We start from the raw sequence: 18,742 nt of genomic DNA on the forward strand, positions 1-18,742 counted from the left end.
GTGAGGATTGGACATTAGGTCAGAAGCCCTGGTCGGTTCTCCGCATTCCTTTAAAGGCTATGTGGAGGTCTCCTCTCAGTTATACAGCTTTGACCCTTAAGCACCCCGAATGCATCATTTTATACTGTAATTCTGAAACCTGTACTTACCTTGGTAATGCAATGATAATACAGTGTAGTTTATCTCAGTTTGCTTGCTTTTATACGTGTTCACATAATGTCACCTTACGTTGCTAATCTTGCCCTATTATGAGCAAATTCATTGACAGCATAGTGTTGTGAACCTCTTCGAGTTGCTGTTTGTATACTGTGAAGACAAGCAAATATAACAGTACCTAAAAGCAGAATTTTCGAGGTAGATATTATCTACTTAAATTGCTAACTTTGAGAGAGGAGCTGTTCACACACACATCAGTAATAGTTTTCACCATGCCATCACTTTAGTCATATGTTTGCTTTACTTTAATTGGAGGTGAAGAATCTTCCCATTAATCTGTCACCAGCTCTCCCAGTTAAAATGTCTCATTTTAACAAAAAATTTGCTTCAGTCATTTTAAAAATGACTTAACTGAGATGGCTGACCTATAAATTTATCATTCATCATCAGTTCCTCATACATATCCTCAAGGGGTGTATCAGGCTCAGAGATATTATTACATAATCATGTTTACTAGCTTCTCATTAAGTTTTCATCCAAATTATTTGTCTTGTCTCCAGTACACTGTCTTCTTACATTTTGCTCTTCTAAGATACTACTAAACTGCATCAGTTTGCCTACATCCTGGTCTTTTGATGAGTCTTTTCCTAATATCCTGGCAGTAAATCAAACACCTGATTTGCTACCCTTTCTACTCCCACTATTTAATTGATAATCAGCTTTGATTACTCACACATTCTTGAATTCTGTCACTTTCTAATATCTTTATTTTTAATGATGCTACCTGCTTACTCCCGTAATTGAAATCAGAACTTTTATATCTTTAGTCTCTAACTTTTTGTTAATTTTTTATTTGTAATAGAACTCTGGTCCATATGTTAAAATTGGTTGAAACACTGTCTTGTATACTGCTTATTTAGCTAATGATATTATTCATCTTTTTTCGTTACTATACTAGCTTTGTTTATGCTGTTATCTATTTCTCGATTTACCTAGTCTAGCCATAAATATGGTTACAACTTGAACAGTGCATTAACCTTGAATCTATCAGCAAATCGTTTACAATTTTCATCACATGCAAATCACGTGTATAATGTGCATGTAGCAGCATTCAATGTTTGAAATATCCCCTTTTGCCTTCATGCACACCCAAAGTCTGTGAAGCCACATATCAATGGCAACATGCACAACATCAAGTAGAAACACTGGAGCATTGCTTCAGTGGCAATTTGAAGTCCAACGTATTCAGATCGGGACTTCCAGATGGCCAGTCAGATGGTGATATATGATCAGACACATTCAGTTCCACCCACTGTTGTGTGGTCCTCACCTTGTGTACAGGGGCTGAGTCCTATTGGAAAGATCCACTGCTTACCATGAAAGTTGTTCAGGGACTATACCACAGGTTCCAGCATGGTGGCTTGATACACTTTGGCAGAGGTTTTGACCCCTTTCTTGCAGAAATGCAACTTGGATACCCCTAATATGTCACCCCTCCCTCCCCACCACCACCACCACCAATGAACCATCACTGATGCATGATGAATACCTCTCTGAATCCTGGGAGCTATGGCATGTACTGTACTGTACGACCATCCAGGGCATATGCCCAACCATTTTAGCTGTTAAATGACTTTTTAGTGGTGAAAATCTTCTTATGTGTGAAGAGGATATGTTTGTGTACTGCCAGAGATGTACCTTTCATTTTCAGTGTAAAAATCTTCTTATCTGTGAAGAAAATATCTCTGTGTCTGTTGTTTGTGTACCGCCAGAGATGTACCTTTCATTTTATCACCCTCTGCCACATAAGTTTTGGTGTTAGAAGGTGTCCAGTAGAACAATGATAGGCTTTCACTGCCCGGGTCATCAGTTAGCACATGACATCATTCTCTCTGAAAAGTTCTTCTCTAGCGACACTTTCTGCATTCTCACAGGATTACGGCAGAGGTGTGCCCTCGCAAGCTGTTACATCCTAATGCTGCATGGTCATCCTGTTCTTTGGCAGTCAGATATGTCTTCTGTATCATTATAATGATTAATATTCCAATACACAAACATCTTACTGATCCCGAGTGTTTTTAGCATGTTGAAAATAACAGGTGACTGCATTCCAACCTTGTGAAGTACTGTTACAACTACATGGTTCTCATAAACTTCCTATTGCATGTTAACCTGTACAGCTTGACAACTCTCTCTGTACTGATAAATACACAAATGTTGACTACGCACAGTGCCACTAATGGAACTGGACCCGTGTAGTTCTGTGGGCAGTGTTGGGGTTTGTGGAAGTTGTTACAGTATTTATGGAAAAGAATGTGTAATTTAAATTATCATCTTTACTATAAATCTTATCTACATTATACTTAAAATGTTTTACTTGTACTATAGGTTCTCCATTGAGAGTGTAGTTGATGTTTTCCATTTTCCTGCCTATTTTCATTCATACGTCTTCAAGGCCCACCTTTCCTAATTGGGTTGTGGGGGCAACAGCTGCAAGAGGAACTTCCAATGGTCACGATCCTCTGCACCAAGCTCAGGTGTTCTGGTGGAATTCCCAAACGTGTCCACCTAAGGTTTTGGATATAATCTATCCAGTGAGTCCTTGGCCTCCCACCCTCTGGCTTGGCAAAGAGAGCCTGCTGAGGGAGCCTCTCTTGTGGCATTCTGACCAGGTGCCCATACCAACATAACTGTGATCTCTCAACACGGAGAAGCAGCGATTGAGTATTGAGGGTTTCCCGAATTGCAGAGCTATTTTCATAACCTTTGAAAAATTTTATTCTTGATTTTCTATCTTAATTTATTACATTGATTATTCAATTTGGTTATCCTGAAGTGTGATATTGGATTTAGTGAGGATGATATAGCATCATCCGTTTGGCACAATGTCCTGTGGAAAATTCTTAATAGACAGCAGAATAATTTGACTGATTGAATCCCTATACTCATCTTCTGAAATGATGGTTGAAATCATGAGGAATTATGGCGCTCTCTTTCTAGTGGAGCATGAAGTGAAACAGATGCAAATTATCACTTTAGCTCACTCTTAAAAAATAAAGCTTAACCATAAGTACTCGAAAATCAAAAACAATCAGAAGCACAAATATTTGTGCTTCTGACCAAGAAGGAAGTGCTGTAATAGAAACTGGAAAATTCCTACTTGAGGATACATCCATAGAAGTTGATCAGTTTATATACCTAGGTGATATCTTTAGTAAAAATGGAAGATTAAGACAGGTTAAAACTACTATGAACAGATAACAAGCTTACAATTGGAAACAGATTACACCTTATTGACACGCTAGTTAATTCAGTACTTCTACACAAAAGTGAAACTTAGATCTTCCTAAAAAAAGATGAAAAGAGGTTGCTGGCATTTGAAATGAAGTGCTATGGATGATTCCTAGAGATACCATACACTGATCATGTCACATATTTTGAAGTAAGACAAAGAATTAGTTCTTTTGCCAGTCCAAGAGATAACATCATAACTAAGATTCGAAGGCAACAACTTATCTGGCTTGTCATGTCAGCAGATTAAATGGTCTCCAAATGCAAGTACTTGAAGACTTATTCCAGGAACTCGAAAAAGAGGCAGACCTTGAATAAATAAACTGAGTAGACAATATAAAAAATTGGACAGGTGCTTCACTTAAAGAGCTGAAGCAAATTGCCAATCAAGGACTTAGTGGAAGATTTCTGTGAGAAATATTTCCTCATATCTGCTCTACAGTTCCTTTGTGGACTCTGGGAAGAAGAAGAAAAGATGGCATCATCTGCATAAAGCAAAGAGCCCACTATCTGTATTATCAGTCTTAATACCACTTTCCTGCATTATATGATTCATATAGATGATTAACAGTAGATGTATTGTGTATTGCATTTTATGTTACATTAAACCATCTGTCTGTACCTTTTACAGTTCTAACTGCTGACATGCAACTGAAGTATAGGCTATATATTGTTCAGATATAACATAAATATAATTGAACAGCTTTCTTCCTTTTTCTTATGCTTTTTCCACGTCTACAAAATTTAAATACAGATCCTTGTTTATATTCCTGGGATTTCTCAGTTATCCATCTTAAACTAAAAACTATTCTCGACTCCTATTTAGCCTAAACCCAGGTTACTCTTATGTAATTTTTCTTAGCCTCTTCTCAAGGTTTGCATGATTCTCACCTAGGCTTCTCAGATAAGGAATGCGTCTCTAATTTACTCTATAATTTTTCCTCAGCCAGCATGACATTTCATCATGTCATATTCCCATTTTTGTTTGTGATTTAAGTCAGTATAGAATATAGTTTGGTTAGCTAAGCCCCAACTGAAGAGTCAGTTGGGGCTTAGATACCAATCTGTCCTTATTCATTCATTCATTATCCAGGTAATTACTTAATAACACTACAAGGTGAGCATTGGACTTTGGGTCAGAAGCTCAGATCATTGCATTCTTAATGGGCTTTGTGAAGATTTTCTTCCAGTTATCTAGAATTTAACTCTCTATTATTTATTTAGATGTCTTGTTTCATATGTATGGTGCTTTTTATATGTTTATAAAGAATAACTAAGGTCAAAGCTAGATAACTGAGAGAAGACCTCCACATAGCCTTTCAAGGAATGTGGAAATAGATTATTGTGGACTTTAGACCTAATGTCTTAATCCTGCTGCATCCCTATTAATAGGGCTAAGCTGATCAAATTGTATCTGCACAAACTGAAGGACAATTATGATACAGTAAGATAAAATGTCATGCTGGCTGGAACATTTCCCAATTAAACAAGGACCTGGCTGTTTTCTTCAGGAAACCAGAGTGAACAATGAAAAGTCAGCTGGCTTCTGGAATAAACTCCAGCTCAACACTAGCAGAATTTAAGATAGGTACATTATTAATTTAAGAAGTATCAATGGGAAAGAACCAAAACTAGTAGAAGAATTAGAGAAGTACCATGTTGACATAATTAGTGTCATCAAAACAAAAACAGGTGAGACTTCTAAATAACAAATACTAGATGCCATGTTTGGTCAATAATGACCGGGAGAAGGAAGGAGTAGCTATTTTATTCATCACTAAACACAAGGATAATCTTCTAGAGTGACAGGCAATATCAAGTGATGTGGCCAGACCTCAAAATGGAAATATGAACAATGAGATTTGTTTGGGCATATGGTCCCACACAAGAAAGATTTCAAGTCATTAGAAAAGGGTTGACATAAAGAAAAAGTTAGTCTTTGCTGGAGATCTAAGTAGGAAATGAATACCAGATATATAGAAATGTTATGGGAAATTTTAGAGAAAAGTGCAAAGCTGATAATAATGGAAAGTATTTACTGGATTTCTGTTCAGAACTTGGACTATCATTACTAACATCAACTTAAAGATAGGCACAAATTTACATGGGGGGGGGGTGATTTTTTAAAAAGTAATTGACTGTGTTGTTGTTGATAACAATACTTCACACAAGAGTATAAAGAGGATTTGAAATAGGAATTGATCACCGTTTAATTTTGAAAAGGATGAAATTGAATATCATATTGAAAAGAAAAGTGTTTAAGAAAGTTTCAAAAAGAATTAAAGTTGAGCAGCTTTCAGAGGTGAGCTGTATAATTGTATTATTCAAGAAAAAATGAAAGATTTGGAAAACAAGAATCAAACACTGGAGACAGTGATAAACTGAAGAAAGCATTAACTGATTCAGCCAGAAAGGCATGTGATAAAGACACTCTGTTGTTGCATAGATGGAAATATGAGAACTACATGGCAGACTTTGAAAGTTAAAGAGGCAATCATAGAAAGTCTAGTAAGTCAACATGTATTCTAAGAGAATATAGAGAAAAGTGTAAGAAAGCAAAGCATTATGTAAAAATAACTAAACAAAAATCATGAGAAAACCGATTTTTGTGGACTTTAGACCTAATGTCTTAATCCTGCTGCATCCCTATTAATAGGGCTAAGCTGATCAAATTGTATCTGCACAAACTGAAGGACAATTATGATACAGTAAGATAAAATGTCATGCTGGCTGGAACATTTCCCAATTAAACAAGGACCTGGCTGTTTTCTTCAGGAAACCAGAGTGAACAATGAAAAGTCAGCTGGCTTCTGGAATTTAGAAGATAAATATCAGGAGAGTGGCAAAATGTTTCTAGGGACTATTGAAAAAGCTTAGAAATGGAAAAAAGATTACTGTAAAAGGAATCAGATGACAAAGGCAACATGAAAACTACAGATAAAGATATTCTAAATGTCTGAAAGAGTTACTTTGAAAGATTGCTAAATGAAATGAAGTAGTAGAACAGTGGTAGAAAATATTCAAGAGAAATGCATTCAGGATATTTTTAGGTAGGAAAAGCCAATGAAAATCACATATGCAGAAAGACAACTAGAGAAGATGATATTCAACTAGAAATGCTCAAATCTGGAAGTATAAAAGTTTTACAGTGGCTGCACTGTGGAAGGCCTAGTCAGAAAATTACGGAGGAATTTTCCTACTACTTGAGTGTTTCAGGTACGATTTATACCAGCATACTTTAGAAGAGGCTAAGAAAAATTGTTGAATGGAAACTTTGCAAAATTAAGATTAGATTTTCACTTTATGACAATAATTGAGATATCACGAGAATAACAAGGATTTATATTTAAGGTTTGTAGATCTAAAAAAGACATGTATGACAAAGTGTCAGAAGAAAAGCTGTTCAAAGCACTATAGTTAGAATGAAAAGATGGTGAGGAAGATGGTTTGATGTAAGAGGTATAAGATAAGGGCCTGCTGTAATTCATCTACATGGATCATTTATAAATGAAAATGGCATTAAACCTGATATCAAAATTTGAGGTGTTAATCTTAGATCTCAACTTTGTGCAGGTAATGTTATCCTCTTAAATAAATCCAGTACATGCCTGTGGGATTCCTTAACTGAATAACTGCAAAATTTGGCATGAAAATCAGTAATAAAAAAAAGTCGAAGATTATGAAAATAGGCAGGAACATTAAAAACATCAGATACGTTCTGAATTGGAAAACTCTACAGGTTTTTCTATGTAAAATGACAAATTATAAATGGAAATAAACAACAAAATAAGCAAAGTTGATATAATAGGAATCAACAATAAATTAATATAGAATAAGATTGGAATTAGTCGAAACACTCAAGCATCTGTATACAAGGCATTGTTCAGACTGGTTTTAACTTAATGATCTGAGAGCTAGGTTAGAAATAACACAGTTGATCAAAGAGTTTTGTGACAAATGAGGGGAATGAACAGATGGTATCAGTGACAGAATCATATTAAAAATGAAGCTATTCGGAAGGAACTTGATATTGTTAGCATTCAGGAATGTATGAATAGATCTAATCTTGAGTATGTTCACTTAAAGAGAATGGGAAGTGAAAGGTTGGGCAAAATAAGTGTGCGACACCATGATAAAGATCCAGAGGAAGACAAAAATTTAGATGGATTGATGCTAGAAATGTCTTAGAATATCCAAATAGAAGATCTGACAGATAAGTTTCTTAGGGGAAAAAAAATTAACAATAGGAGGTTAGTGATTATGTAAATGATTCATATGATACTATCATAGTAACATGTACACCACTTGAGGGTACATATCAGGAATTTGGTGATGTTTTCAAATATTATTTTTTCTTATAATCTGCTTAACCATTATTTTACAGTGTAGCATGCTATAAATGTGTTCACTTGACATTGATTTTAATGGTACATTTCCTTATTAACTTTTTTTTTTCAGCAGTCTAAGCAGCCACAAAGATCAGCATGGATAGAGCAAGCTAAGCAGCCAGCTGCAAATATGTTAGGTGGAAACCTGACTCCTGGTGATCGCCATGGTTCCGTCCAAGTTGTTGCCATTGGCTCAACCTATAGTGATCTTGCCAATGACAACCCTACCACTGATCACTCCAACTTCCCTGTAGATCTTCATGAAGAAGTTGACATTATTTCAGAAACTAAGTAAGAATACTGTTTTTCTTTCTGTTATGATTTTTTGCTATGGCTACAACTGAAGTTTTTCTTCTTGATTGCAACTGGTACATAACAAAATTAAGTTGTTGGGTAAAATTTTATTTATTGTCAAATAAACACTTTATATTCATATTAAGGGTTTCATATTGCTTCTCAACAAATGATTGTATGTTATTATGTAAACTTTTCAATCTTGCAGTTTCCATAAGGAAATATTCTCTTATAGTATAATTGACTCACTTTGTTAATCTCATAACAGTTACAAGAATACTTTGTTATAGTGGATTTGCTATAGTGCACTTCTTTTAGCAATGGGAATTTTGTTCAGACTTCTCAGTTATTTCTTCTTATTATTATTATTTAACACCTCCAAGGAATCCAAGATTTATCGAGGGAGGGCACCTACTCTACAACTCTCCGTCTCCACCACTCAACCTCATCCACCAACGCCATCTACTGTCCTCCACCACCACCACTAGTATTTTTCACACACAATCACAAACATCCATGCCCACTGCTGGATTCAAACCAGCAGCCTTTTAACTGGAGAGGACGCTAACCACTCGGTCAACCAGGCCAGCAAATTTGTTATAGCAAATATCAGTTTGTTATAATGGTGTTTGCTATAGTGAGAGTAGATTGAGTTATCCTAATTTGAGCAACTGGGAAAACAAATAGGTAGCATGCAGTACATTATGTTACCAAATTATGAGTCAAATACCAAAAATCATGTGTAAGTTTGTAATTTTTCACATAACAAATAACAAAATTAGCAGTAGTTGAGTATGCCTAATCATATGAACAAAGCCTGCGTAACACCCAAAATATATAACTTTATAAATTTGAAAATTTATCAGTGTCTTGCATCATGCACATATTTGCTCATTTTTAAATATTCTGCTTTGCTTTGAATGAGAGGAAAGCAATGCTTGTTCATTTTGTCACCTAATCAGTTTGTTCCTCTTCAGCTTCTAGAGTGTTTTACATATATTGATGTGGTAACTTTTGCCTATTTCCAAAATTCTTTTTTGTCCTTCAATAATGCTGATCAGCAAGGATTTTGCAGCTTGTTTTCTGCAGTTTTGCAGCTTGATTCTTTTTAAAAATTTCTTACACGCTTTTCTTTCCAATATTATATTCAGTTTTAATTTGCTCAGACCTAAATAGTGATCGTTTCTTATTTCAAATCCTCTGTATTCTTTTATGTCTTAAACCAGCATGACTTTTCTTGTTTTCTTGTGTCTTCTCTCCTTGGGAATTTGTATACACCTGTGTGTTGGAACATGATGTTAGTAATTACTAGTCAGTGTCTCAGAAATCCAACAGGTACTTAGCTTTGCTTTTTCTCTCCAAATTTTCCCAAAACATTTCTGTATGTCTGGTGATCATTTCCCACTTTTTCAACAACTTTTTCTCTGTGTCAGTTGCCTTCTCTAATATTTTAAAAAATTCCTCCACTTCTTCCTTAGTAGATGGGACCATAGGCACAAATATGTTGCATTTCCAATGACCCATCGTGATAATCGCATACATCACTCTGCTTGATATTGTCTTTCATTCAAGAAGATTATATTCACATCCTTACCCTTGAACAAATGCCTGAATATAACATCTTGTATTTTTGTTGCTTAGAAAAATCTCGCCTGTTTTTGTCTTTTTTGTTTCAGTAACACCTGTTCTGTCAATTTAGCACTTATCTAATTCTTCTAATAGTTTCTTTTCTATTGATGCTTATGTTGATGTTGCCAATCTTGAACTCTGCTGATGTATTGAAGTTTGTTCCAGTAGCTGATTTTCGCTGTTCACCCTGGTTCTGACAACTTTGCTCAATTGGGCAATGTCCCAACTGAAATTCTATGAAATGTATCATCATTTTGTATTTTGATTTAAACTCTTAAGAATACAATTTCATCAGGTAAATCCCAAATTGCCAAGCCATCATTACTCATTCAGTATTTGGGTAGTGGGATGCAGCATGAGAAGGATAGGAATTGGACATTAGGTCAGAAGCCCTGTTAAGTTCTCCACATTCCTTAAAGAATGTGTAGGGGTCTGCTCCCATTTATCTAGCTTAACTCTTAAGTGATCCCCTAGACCTTATCTTCAACAATGGAATTTATTAGCTTCAGGAATGAAATATTTAAAATATATGTATATAAACAAAATACTAGCTTCATATTTAGTTCAGTTTTTATTTTCTTCCTTTTGTAAATATAGTAAGATATGCAAATATTGAAATTTTGTTAGTTTATTTTACAGAATTCTTTTTTTTTTTAATTGACAATTGTATATTTTCAATTTTATATTTTTATATTACAATTGGTGTCTCAATACCGAAAACTACCTACAGAATTGTAGATTTTAATTTTTATCAATGAACAAATAAATAGTATTAGTAGAACGTATGTTTTATTCTCATACTTGTAACAGAGAAAAAAAAATGTTCTATTTTTAAATTCTCTGTTTTAAAATACACAGATGGGCTGTTTTGATCTTAATAACAACATTATTTCTTGACTGATCTTGTCTGGACCATCCTAAAAGGATGATTGCTGAGAAGATCCCTACCCTTGGCCATATAGCTCCCTATCTTAAGACTAGAGCTGTATTGACATGAAAACATTGATGCTGTAGCATGCATTCAAAATGAACAGCTGAGTAAGAGAACACAAGCATCATTATGATGCATAGAATAGTGTATTCAATTAGAAGTCAGACATCTTGAACAACTATTACAGTTGCCTTTTGATGTTAATTTCTTAAAATAATTGATTTTCCAACTGAAGAGTAAGTTTTAAGATATTAAAATATTTTTTACTTTTAAAATATACTTTTAACATGATATTCTAGTTTTATCTTTGTTCTACCTAGAAATCAGACTTTTTTAAATCAGTCCCATCACAAGAGACAAATGAATCCACAGCACATCCATGCTATATATCGATAGCAGATTGGGGAAGAAAAAATCTATTGACATTTCTTTTGATTAATTATTCTTGTGTAGAGGCTTAAGTGCTGTGAGGACATTATGTTGGAGGTTTAATGGATTTTTTACAACACTCAAAAAGAATTAAAATAGAATTTAATACTTCCTATATTTCGTCCTATTAGCAGATGGATGCTGATCTGCCTGTCTGTCCAAATATTGGACAGACAGGCAGATCAGCATCCATCCGCCTGAAGGAACACAAGTTGTACATCGTTAAACACAACTATGGCCATTCAGGCTTGGCTGACCATGTTTTGGACACCACCCACAGAGTATCATGGAAGAAAACCACCATACTCCACCACAGCAAATTCAAGAAAGAGAGACTTTTCTTAGAAGCAGCAGCAGCTCTCAGAAACCAACCAAATCTTAACAAATATGGTTGCATTAAGCTTCCGAAGATTTGGGAAACAGTCATCACCAGAGGTCCCACCTTACATTCCAGGCCACCTACTACTGCCCTTAGAGGGCCCTCCACCTAGATAGGACTTTATTGTCACCCACGTGGTTGGGCTTAGTATTGTAAGTTTTTGTGTGCATGTTACATTGTCTTTGTAATCCCCGTAGATGTCCTAGTGACTAGGACGAAATATAGGAAGTATTAAATTCTATTTTAATCCTTTTTGAGTGTTGTAAAAAATCCATTAAACCTCCAACATAAAATTTTGATTAATTAGAAGTGGCAGCTCTTGGGAATACTTCATGAGAAAGGCTGTTCTAAGAATAGCAGTTCATGAAATAAAAGACAAAGCAGAGAAAAAGAATTGTAGTTGGACTGAAAAGGGATGCTGCTGCTGCTGCTTATGTTTTAATAGGTTTAGCAGAAAATGGAAGAATGATAGATGCCATTTCATTGGAGCACCATCCATCGAAGGATCTATAGGAAAAAAACACAGAGCCAAAACGGTGTATCTCTGAGATGGTGTTTGATGTGAGTCAGAGATCATCTATCACTGAATCACTCTCCTCTGACAGCATTAAGAATTGTTAGGGAAGTTTTTAGATGCACCATCCCAAACCTGTCAGCAGCTTTTAAGGATGGACAAATTTCAGATTTGTACGAAGTTATTATGTGACTTTGTGTTTTTTCCAGGAGAGGTTAGTGATATATGTCAGTCCAAGGAGAGAGATCTGATCCTGTCTTGTGATTTTTTGTATTACTGAGAGTAAATGTAAGTGAGCTGAGGACTGACTGTCTGATAGCATTTAAAGGTGACTAAGTCATCCTTGCTCCATTGAAAGATATGGATACAGAGAACAGTGTTTAATGCACTGGTTGCAGATTGATCTTGAAGATTTTGATGTTTAAGCCATGATTTGTCATTATTGAATAGGATGGATGAAGCATACCATCATTAACAAAGTTGTATATAGGATTATTGGTGATTTATGTTAAAGTGAAAGAGAGAGAAGTAATAGAACAGAGTCCTGAAGCACTTCTATATTGGCAGAGATCATCTGTGGATGTAGAGTGGTGGAATTATATGCTTGCTTCCACATATTGAGAAAAGTGTAAATTGAATGCTTATTGTGCCATTGTAAACGGTGGGGTTATCTATTTTATGCTGTATTATTAATTTCTTATTCTTCCTGCTATCTCTTTTCTCTACCTTCCATGACTCTATATTCTTTTACCTGAGAACATTAGAAATTTATTATTTATTAAAGACTACAGCACTAGGCCTCCTTGTGGTATAAGAAATAGTAGTACTTCTAGTAGGTCTTTAGTTAATCCAAATCCTCTCTTAGTTAAATTACAGTCATGGCTTTCTATGTGCTACTTATCTTATCTATCCTTTAATTCCCTGCTCACAGGATCAAGTTTATTTCAAAACAGTGCATTGTATATTAAAGATCACGTGGTACTCATTGAATATAAATAACAAGCATGTTTATTAAATACTAAGACTGAATATACAATACATGCAATAGGAAAGTTGCTTCTTATATCTTTAACTTAAGCTACACTCTATAAGGCAAACTTCTACAGCATACTTCCACAATTATGTAACATATCTTACAAAATCACTGCAATATAATTTATGACTCCTATTTTAAGCAAACTAATTTAGAACAGAATCACTACGGTAATTTTCTGTAATTATGCAGCATAAAGCCTTAAAATTCCTTACAATTAACAATTAAACATTTTTCCCAATCACTTCTTAGTAATTTGCTATGCTCTGATCCATACACTTAATAATTCCAACCATAAAATTACGTTAATTATTTTCAGGCTATAACTATCTTATCACATTAAACTTAGCAGTCCATTAAGGTAAGTTCACTTACGTCACATACAAAATAATATACAACAATTGACTCTCATGAATTCTTTTTGCCTTTAGTGCACTTCTTCTCTATTTGTCTCGGAGTCCTTAGTTTCCTTTTCCATCTCGGGTTTTGAGTTCTTTCCTTAGAGGTTTACAGAGTGCCGGCATTTCATTCAGAATGATTGGCGGGTTGAATGCGATTTCCCGGCGTCTTGGAGCTTCAGGCAAAGGGGATTCAGCATATGGAGCACATGCAGATTTGTCTGATCAGCAACGCATCAAGTCTGGCTCAGCTGCTCCCTCCGTAGTTAATCGCTTCTGGTAACCGTCATTTTTGATCTGGACGATTTGCCGTGGATCTACCTCCTCCTCCTCTTTCTCTCCTCCTGACTTCCGTGTGTTCTAGCCAAACTGTCGATACTGTCCATCGAAGATCCTTGCCTTATATTCCGTCTTCCAGGGAACCTTGGGTTAAGGATTGAAACCCCGAATATCTCCTCGTGACTCCTTTGATTCTTTTGATCTCCCTTTTCGTACATCTTTAATCCGTTTTACTGGACTGCGGAATTATGTTTGATTCATGCCGCCCCTTTCTCTACTGACCATGAAGGTCGTCTTAGACTGAACTTGTAAACAAAAGAGATCTCTTACACTACAATCAGAGCTCTAACTTCAAATAACATTTCGATAGCAAGGCATTGCCTTGGGCTTTACCATTTTAACATTCTTTGTTTATGCGAGTGAGCAAGCTAATTCCCTTTGGGCTTTATACATAGGCTTTTAGTATTCTATTTACAATAACAAAGTTTATTTTTACAAGCTTTCTAGATGTGACCTCTGTAAAAATTGGAGAAAATTCATGCTGCGTCTAATTTTACAAAGGCTTTTTTTAAATATTGTTCTATTCCATCCTATATATGTTTTTCCTTAATGCATAAACTCCCTTTCTACTAACTGCCTTCCGCACTTCGCTTCTTATTCCTTGAACACCGGAAAATTTATTTGATAAGCTGCGCCACCGATGTTCGTTTCATAGCAATAAGATATGGTAAGTGTCCAGTAGTTTTCCATTTAAACACAAATTACCTCCGATTAATTATAGTTTACAGTCGTGGTCCACTAATTATTCTCTCTATTTTTCTCCTGGGTTCCCACAAATTAGGCTATAAGTTTTTTTTTTTCAGAACAGTGCATCGTATAATTAATTTAAATGACACTCTATTGACAATTAAAAAACACATTCATTTACAACTAAACAATTTACACTATAATTCCATTAAAGAGACATTCTCAGTTTAACTCTTAATAAAAACTATCATGTTAGAATACACTTTCAATTCAAGATTATCATGACACATAAATATTCATTCCTTTCCAATACTTAATTAATATTCTAAGAGCAATTGTACAATTAATATCCTAGGCAATTATGCTGCTATCAAACTGCTAACCTTCAACTAGTACATACATGATCTTCGATCACTTATCAAACATTAAAATTCATTCATTAACTCTTCCAAATTCAACACCTTAAATTTAACAGTCCACTATTAAAGTTCTCCTATAATTCACAAAACAGAATAAAAAGATCAAACTCACTTTAGGGCTGCTACTCACTGTGCGTACTTATTCTTTGGCTTCGAGTTGGAGTTCTGACTTTTCCCTTCCATGTCAGATTTTGACTCCCTTCATACACCGGTTTTAGATTTATCGACGCCGACGGCTTCTGGGACGCTGTCTCTCCGGCACTTAGGGCGAAAGGGTTCAGCATGAGGGGTGCGTGCACGTTTAACGTAACGGAGCAGTTCCTCCCAGCTCGAAATTCCTCGGAAAATAACTCCCTGCGAAGATTGTCATCAGGTCTAGTCTCTGCCTGGCAGATCGGCTCCTGTCATCATTCCTTCAGACTTCTGGCATGGCTTCTTCAGAAGGTCGCATCCTCGATGGCTGACATCCGATGGAAAACTGATGGAAGACTGATATCTGTTCTTCTGGCCAACGGCTTTTATTCATCCTGCATGAAGATATTGGACCCCAAACATTTTGGTGCGGCCTCTTGATCTTTCACTTGCACTGACTGTTTCTTTGTTCTCCTACTGCATTCTCTTAATCCTATTTCATTGGGCAGCGGAAGCTCATCTGAAGTTGTCGGTCCGTTTGACACTGACCTTGAAGGTGTTTACAAGTGGAGTTCACAAACAACTTTCATATGTCCTTATAAGGAGCTATCATACAAAGTTTCTGGTGGCAAGGTATTGCCTTTGTTAATGACAATCTAGAAATTTCCTTCTTAGAGCAGTAAGCACAATCAATTCCCATAGATATTTATGTTAACATTTAGCTTTAACTATATACAGACGTACAAGGTCAGTTTTGTAACAATCTTATACGACTTGACCTCTGTAAAAATTGATGTAAATGCTTTGTCATTTTGAAGCTACATCAAATTTTTACAAAAGTATACCAGCAGAGCATAAAAGATTGTAGAGATGATATAGGCATTACTTCTGGAGTACAAGGTTTGAGTATATTTAAGGAAATGCTGTTAGGACTGGAAAATGTTATAGCATCTAAGTCATTCAGTATTCTAATGTCTTTTTGCCAAAAAACCACAGGCATGTATGGTGCTCTGTTTCTGGTATGGCAAGAGGTAATTTGCCTTGGTTATCTGTGCAGGAGTTGGAGGAGAAGAGTAATGCCAGGAAGTCAGCTTTATATTTAGGTGCTGTTATAATGGTGCCATCTGGATGAAGATGTGGTAACACAAGTGTTAACACAAGTGACAGCCGTTGTAAGGAACTAGAAGGTGTGACTTTCATTTTAAAGAGATAGGGAGTTTCCTGCTCTTGGTCCTTATGAAGTCAGATTTGAATTTGCTGGTGGTGGTTTTATATTTATTGCATGCTTCAATTCTGGAATTCTTTTTTTGCAATTTAACAGTTGTTTTTTTTATGTGATTTCCCATGCACAAAAGGTTGTAAGCCTCTAGTACATTAGTACTGTGAGCAGGCTAAGAATTTTTTTATAATTTATTGTACTTTTTTTTTTAATTTATTTTTTTTACATAGTCTAGAAATCCTGCTCTAGAGACCAAACATGGAACTTTTTTTCTTTTTCTGCTTTAAGTATTCCTTTTGGGAAACCAAAAAAGTTAGTGGGAATTTTGGAGAATTGGGAATAAAGACCTTCAAGCTAGGAAGGATAAAATCTGTGACCTTGAATCAGAAAAGTGGAAGTAGTAGTCTGAATATAGAAAAAAAAATTCTGAAGGGCATCCCTCTTGCTATCTCTTTGGCCAAAGAACACAGGGTTGGAAGTGACTGGTGGAAGGGCATTTGTGAGAGATGAAACTTGCACAAGATTATGGTCTCAGTTACTGAGAGAAGTAACCTCTATGGTATATTTGGAAGAACTCGTTAAGAAAAAATCAAAGATATATCAGGAGAATTAACAGATATTTGTTTTGGTAGATGTACAATAAGCATTATGTCATTGTTTACAAAGCAAATACTTTCACGTCTGATACTGCTTGATCAGTGGTTGGAAGAGGGAAACCATTTGGAGTTGTGAATATTAAGGTCACTTAGAAAGATGACTTCACTATTTAGATAACGTGATGTCAGAAAGTTGAGCTTCAAGGATAAGATGAAGAGGTCAGAGTGGTTTTCTAAATTTAGTGAGTGCTATAGCAGATAAATATTACTGAATAGAGACAAAGAAAGCCTTAATCTTTCCTTGACAGGGGAGGTTAAAAGTAAAGGATTCTAAATTTGCATTCTCTGGCAAATAATATCAGATACTGCCCTTCTGGTGAAAGAAATCATGTGGGGTGTAATTAAACTACTGGTGGGACTGTGGTTTGTTGTAGCTAAGTTGGTTTTTTTTTTTTCAAAAATAGAAAGTTTGCTGTAGGTATAAGTGATGTGTTCATCATTTATAGTGATGTTTAGGTCACAAATGTTGATTAAGTTGATGTAAAAGTATCTTATTTATTTGTTGTTGTAGGGATTTTGGTATGTGTTGTTTGATTTATCATTTTTGTTGAAGTAGATTTTTGAGGGTGGTTTATTTTCAGCTCTTGGTTGCATAACTATTTCAACTGTTTGTCACTCTCAGTATAAACATGATGCCCAGTACAAGAACCAACTAGTCTCATGTACCCTTGAAGAATGTCACTTAAACTGCATGGCTTTGTGCTGATATAAATTTTTTTATGTAGTTTGGCAAATTTCTTTTGGAGCAAGCACCTTTTTGTATTATATGATTCCAGTGGTGTTGAGGTACCTGCTTGTTAATATTCTCTAATCATGCATAATATTCTAGTAGTAATGCTGTCAACCTTTCCTGTCGAATGTTCATTTTGAATTCCATCTCTATTTAAACTGTTTATCTTAATCTATATACATTGAAAATTATCCCAAAATGTTGGTTAGAATATGTGAGAAATATCTTTTTACAGAAGTAAATATCTTGTTTCAACAGTTATTTTGTCACTTTCTTAAGATTTTATTAGATTATATTGCATTTAGACTATGGGTTTCCAACCACGACTTTTCAATAATTTGCTGTAGTGAGATTTGACTGTATATACTTAATAGTGAAACTTGTGTTTGTACATTGTTAATATTATTTTAGGTGCTGTTGCTTCTTCAAACGGAAAAAGAAAAAGCCTGTTAGGCAGAAATGACTGACCTTAGCATGTAGTCCAGAACGGAAAGCTGTGCTGTTACAGACATCACCTGCAGGTTCCAAGGAAAGCATCAGTGCAGTTCCTGTGCAGACTGAAACTGTATAATCCATGCCCTCGCATTCTTTGCCTTCATTTTTACCTGCCTAAACCTTTCTGCAGTCAACAATCATGTCAGACTCAAATCATTATTGAAGCATTATTCTTCTGATAAAATTCCATTATCATCTATCCATTTTGGAACCACTCTAAAAATATTTGTCATAATCATTATGGCAGGTTGCATAACAGTGTGGTAGTGCTGAGATCTATTTATTTGAAAGCTGTGAACTATATCCAAACCAAAGGGCACTGTTTTGTAAAGCTGTTGCAGTCAAGTCAGCATTGTGCATCCAGAAATGTTTTTTTTTTTTTTTTTTTTTTTTTTTTTTTTTTTTTTTTTTTTCATGAGGAAGTGAATTTAAACTGAAGCATTTGTTTACATATGAAGAAAAGCATAAAATATTACAAGTTCCTTTTAGTGCTGCTGATAATTTAAAACTTTTTTAATGATGTATCTAAAATATATATTTAAAAATCATCTAGACTGTTGCTCAGAATACAAGACGGTCTTAATTTTTAACTAACAAATATCACATCTGGTCCCTTATAAAAA

The 18,742-nt window shown here is 35.2% G+C and overlaps 1 protein-coding gene across 2 annotated transcripts in view; it reads left to right on the forward strand.

Annotated features, from left to right (window-relative positions):
- LOC150099811 (casein kinase I-like) overlaps nt 1–18,526 on the forward strand; it is a 211,494-nt gene extending 192,968 nt beyond the window's left edge. The window contains exons 9-10 of one of the 2 annotated variants that reach the window (XM_090404498.1): nt 7,906–8,126; nt 18,036–18,526. In XM_090404498.1, the coding sequence (XP_090260624.1) occupies nt 7,906–8,126; nt 18,036–18,087 (273 nt within the window). In that variant the 3' untranslated portion in view covers nt 18,088–18,526. The remainder of the gene's footprint in view (nt 1–7,905; nt 8,127–18,035) is intronic. The other variant, XM_090404499.1, reaches the window with a different exon arrangement.
- The last annotated feature ends 216 nt before the right edge of the window (nt 18,527–18,742 follow it).

The sequence above is a fragment of the Typopeltis vanoorti genome, chromosome 14, assembly GCF_054136105.1.
Source record: "Typopeltis vanoorti isolate ZY-2024b chromosome 14, IOZ_Tvanoo_1.0, whole genome shotgun sequence".
NCBI lineage: Eukaryota > Metazoa > Arthropoda > Arachnida > Uropygi > Thelyphonidae > Typopeltis > Typopeltis vanoorti.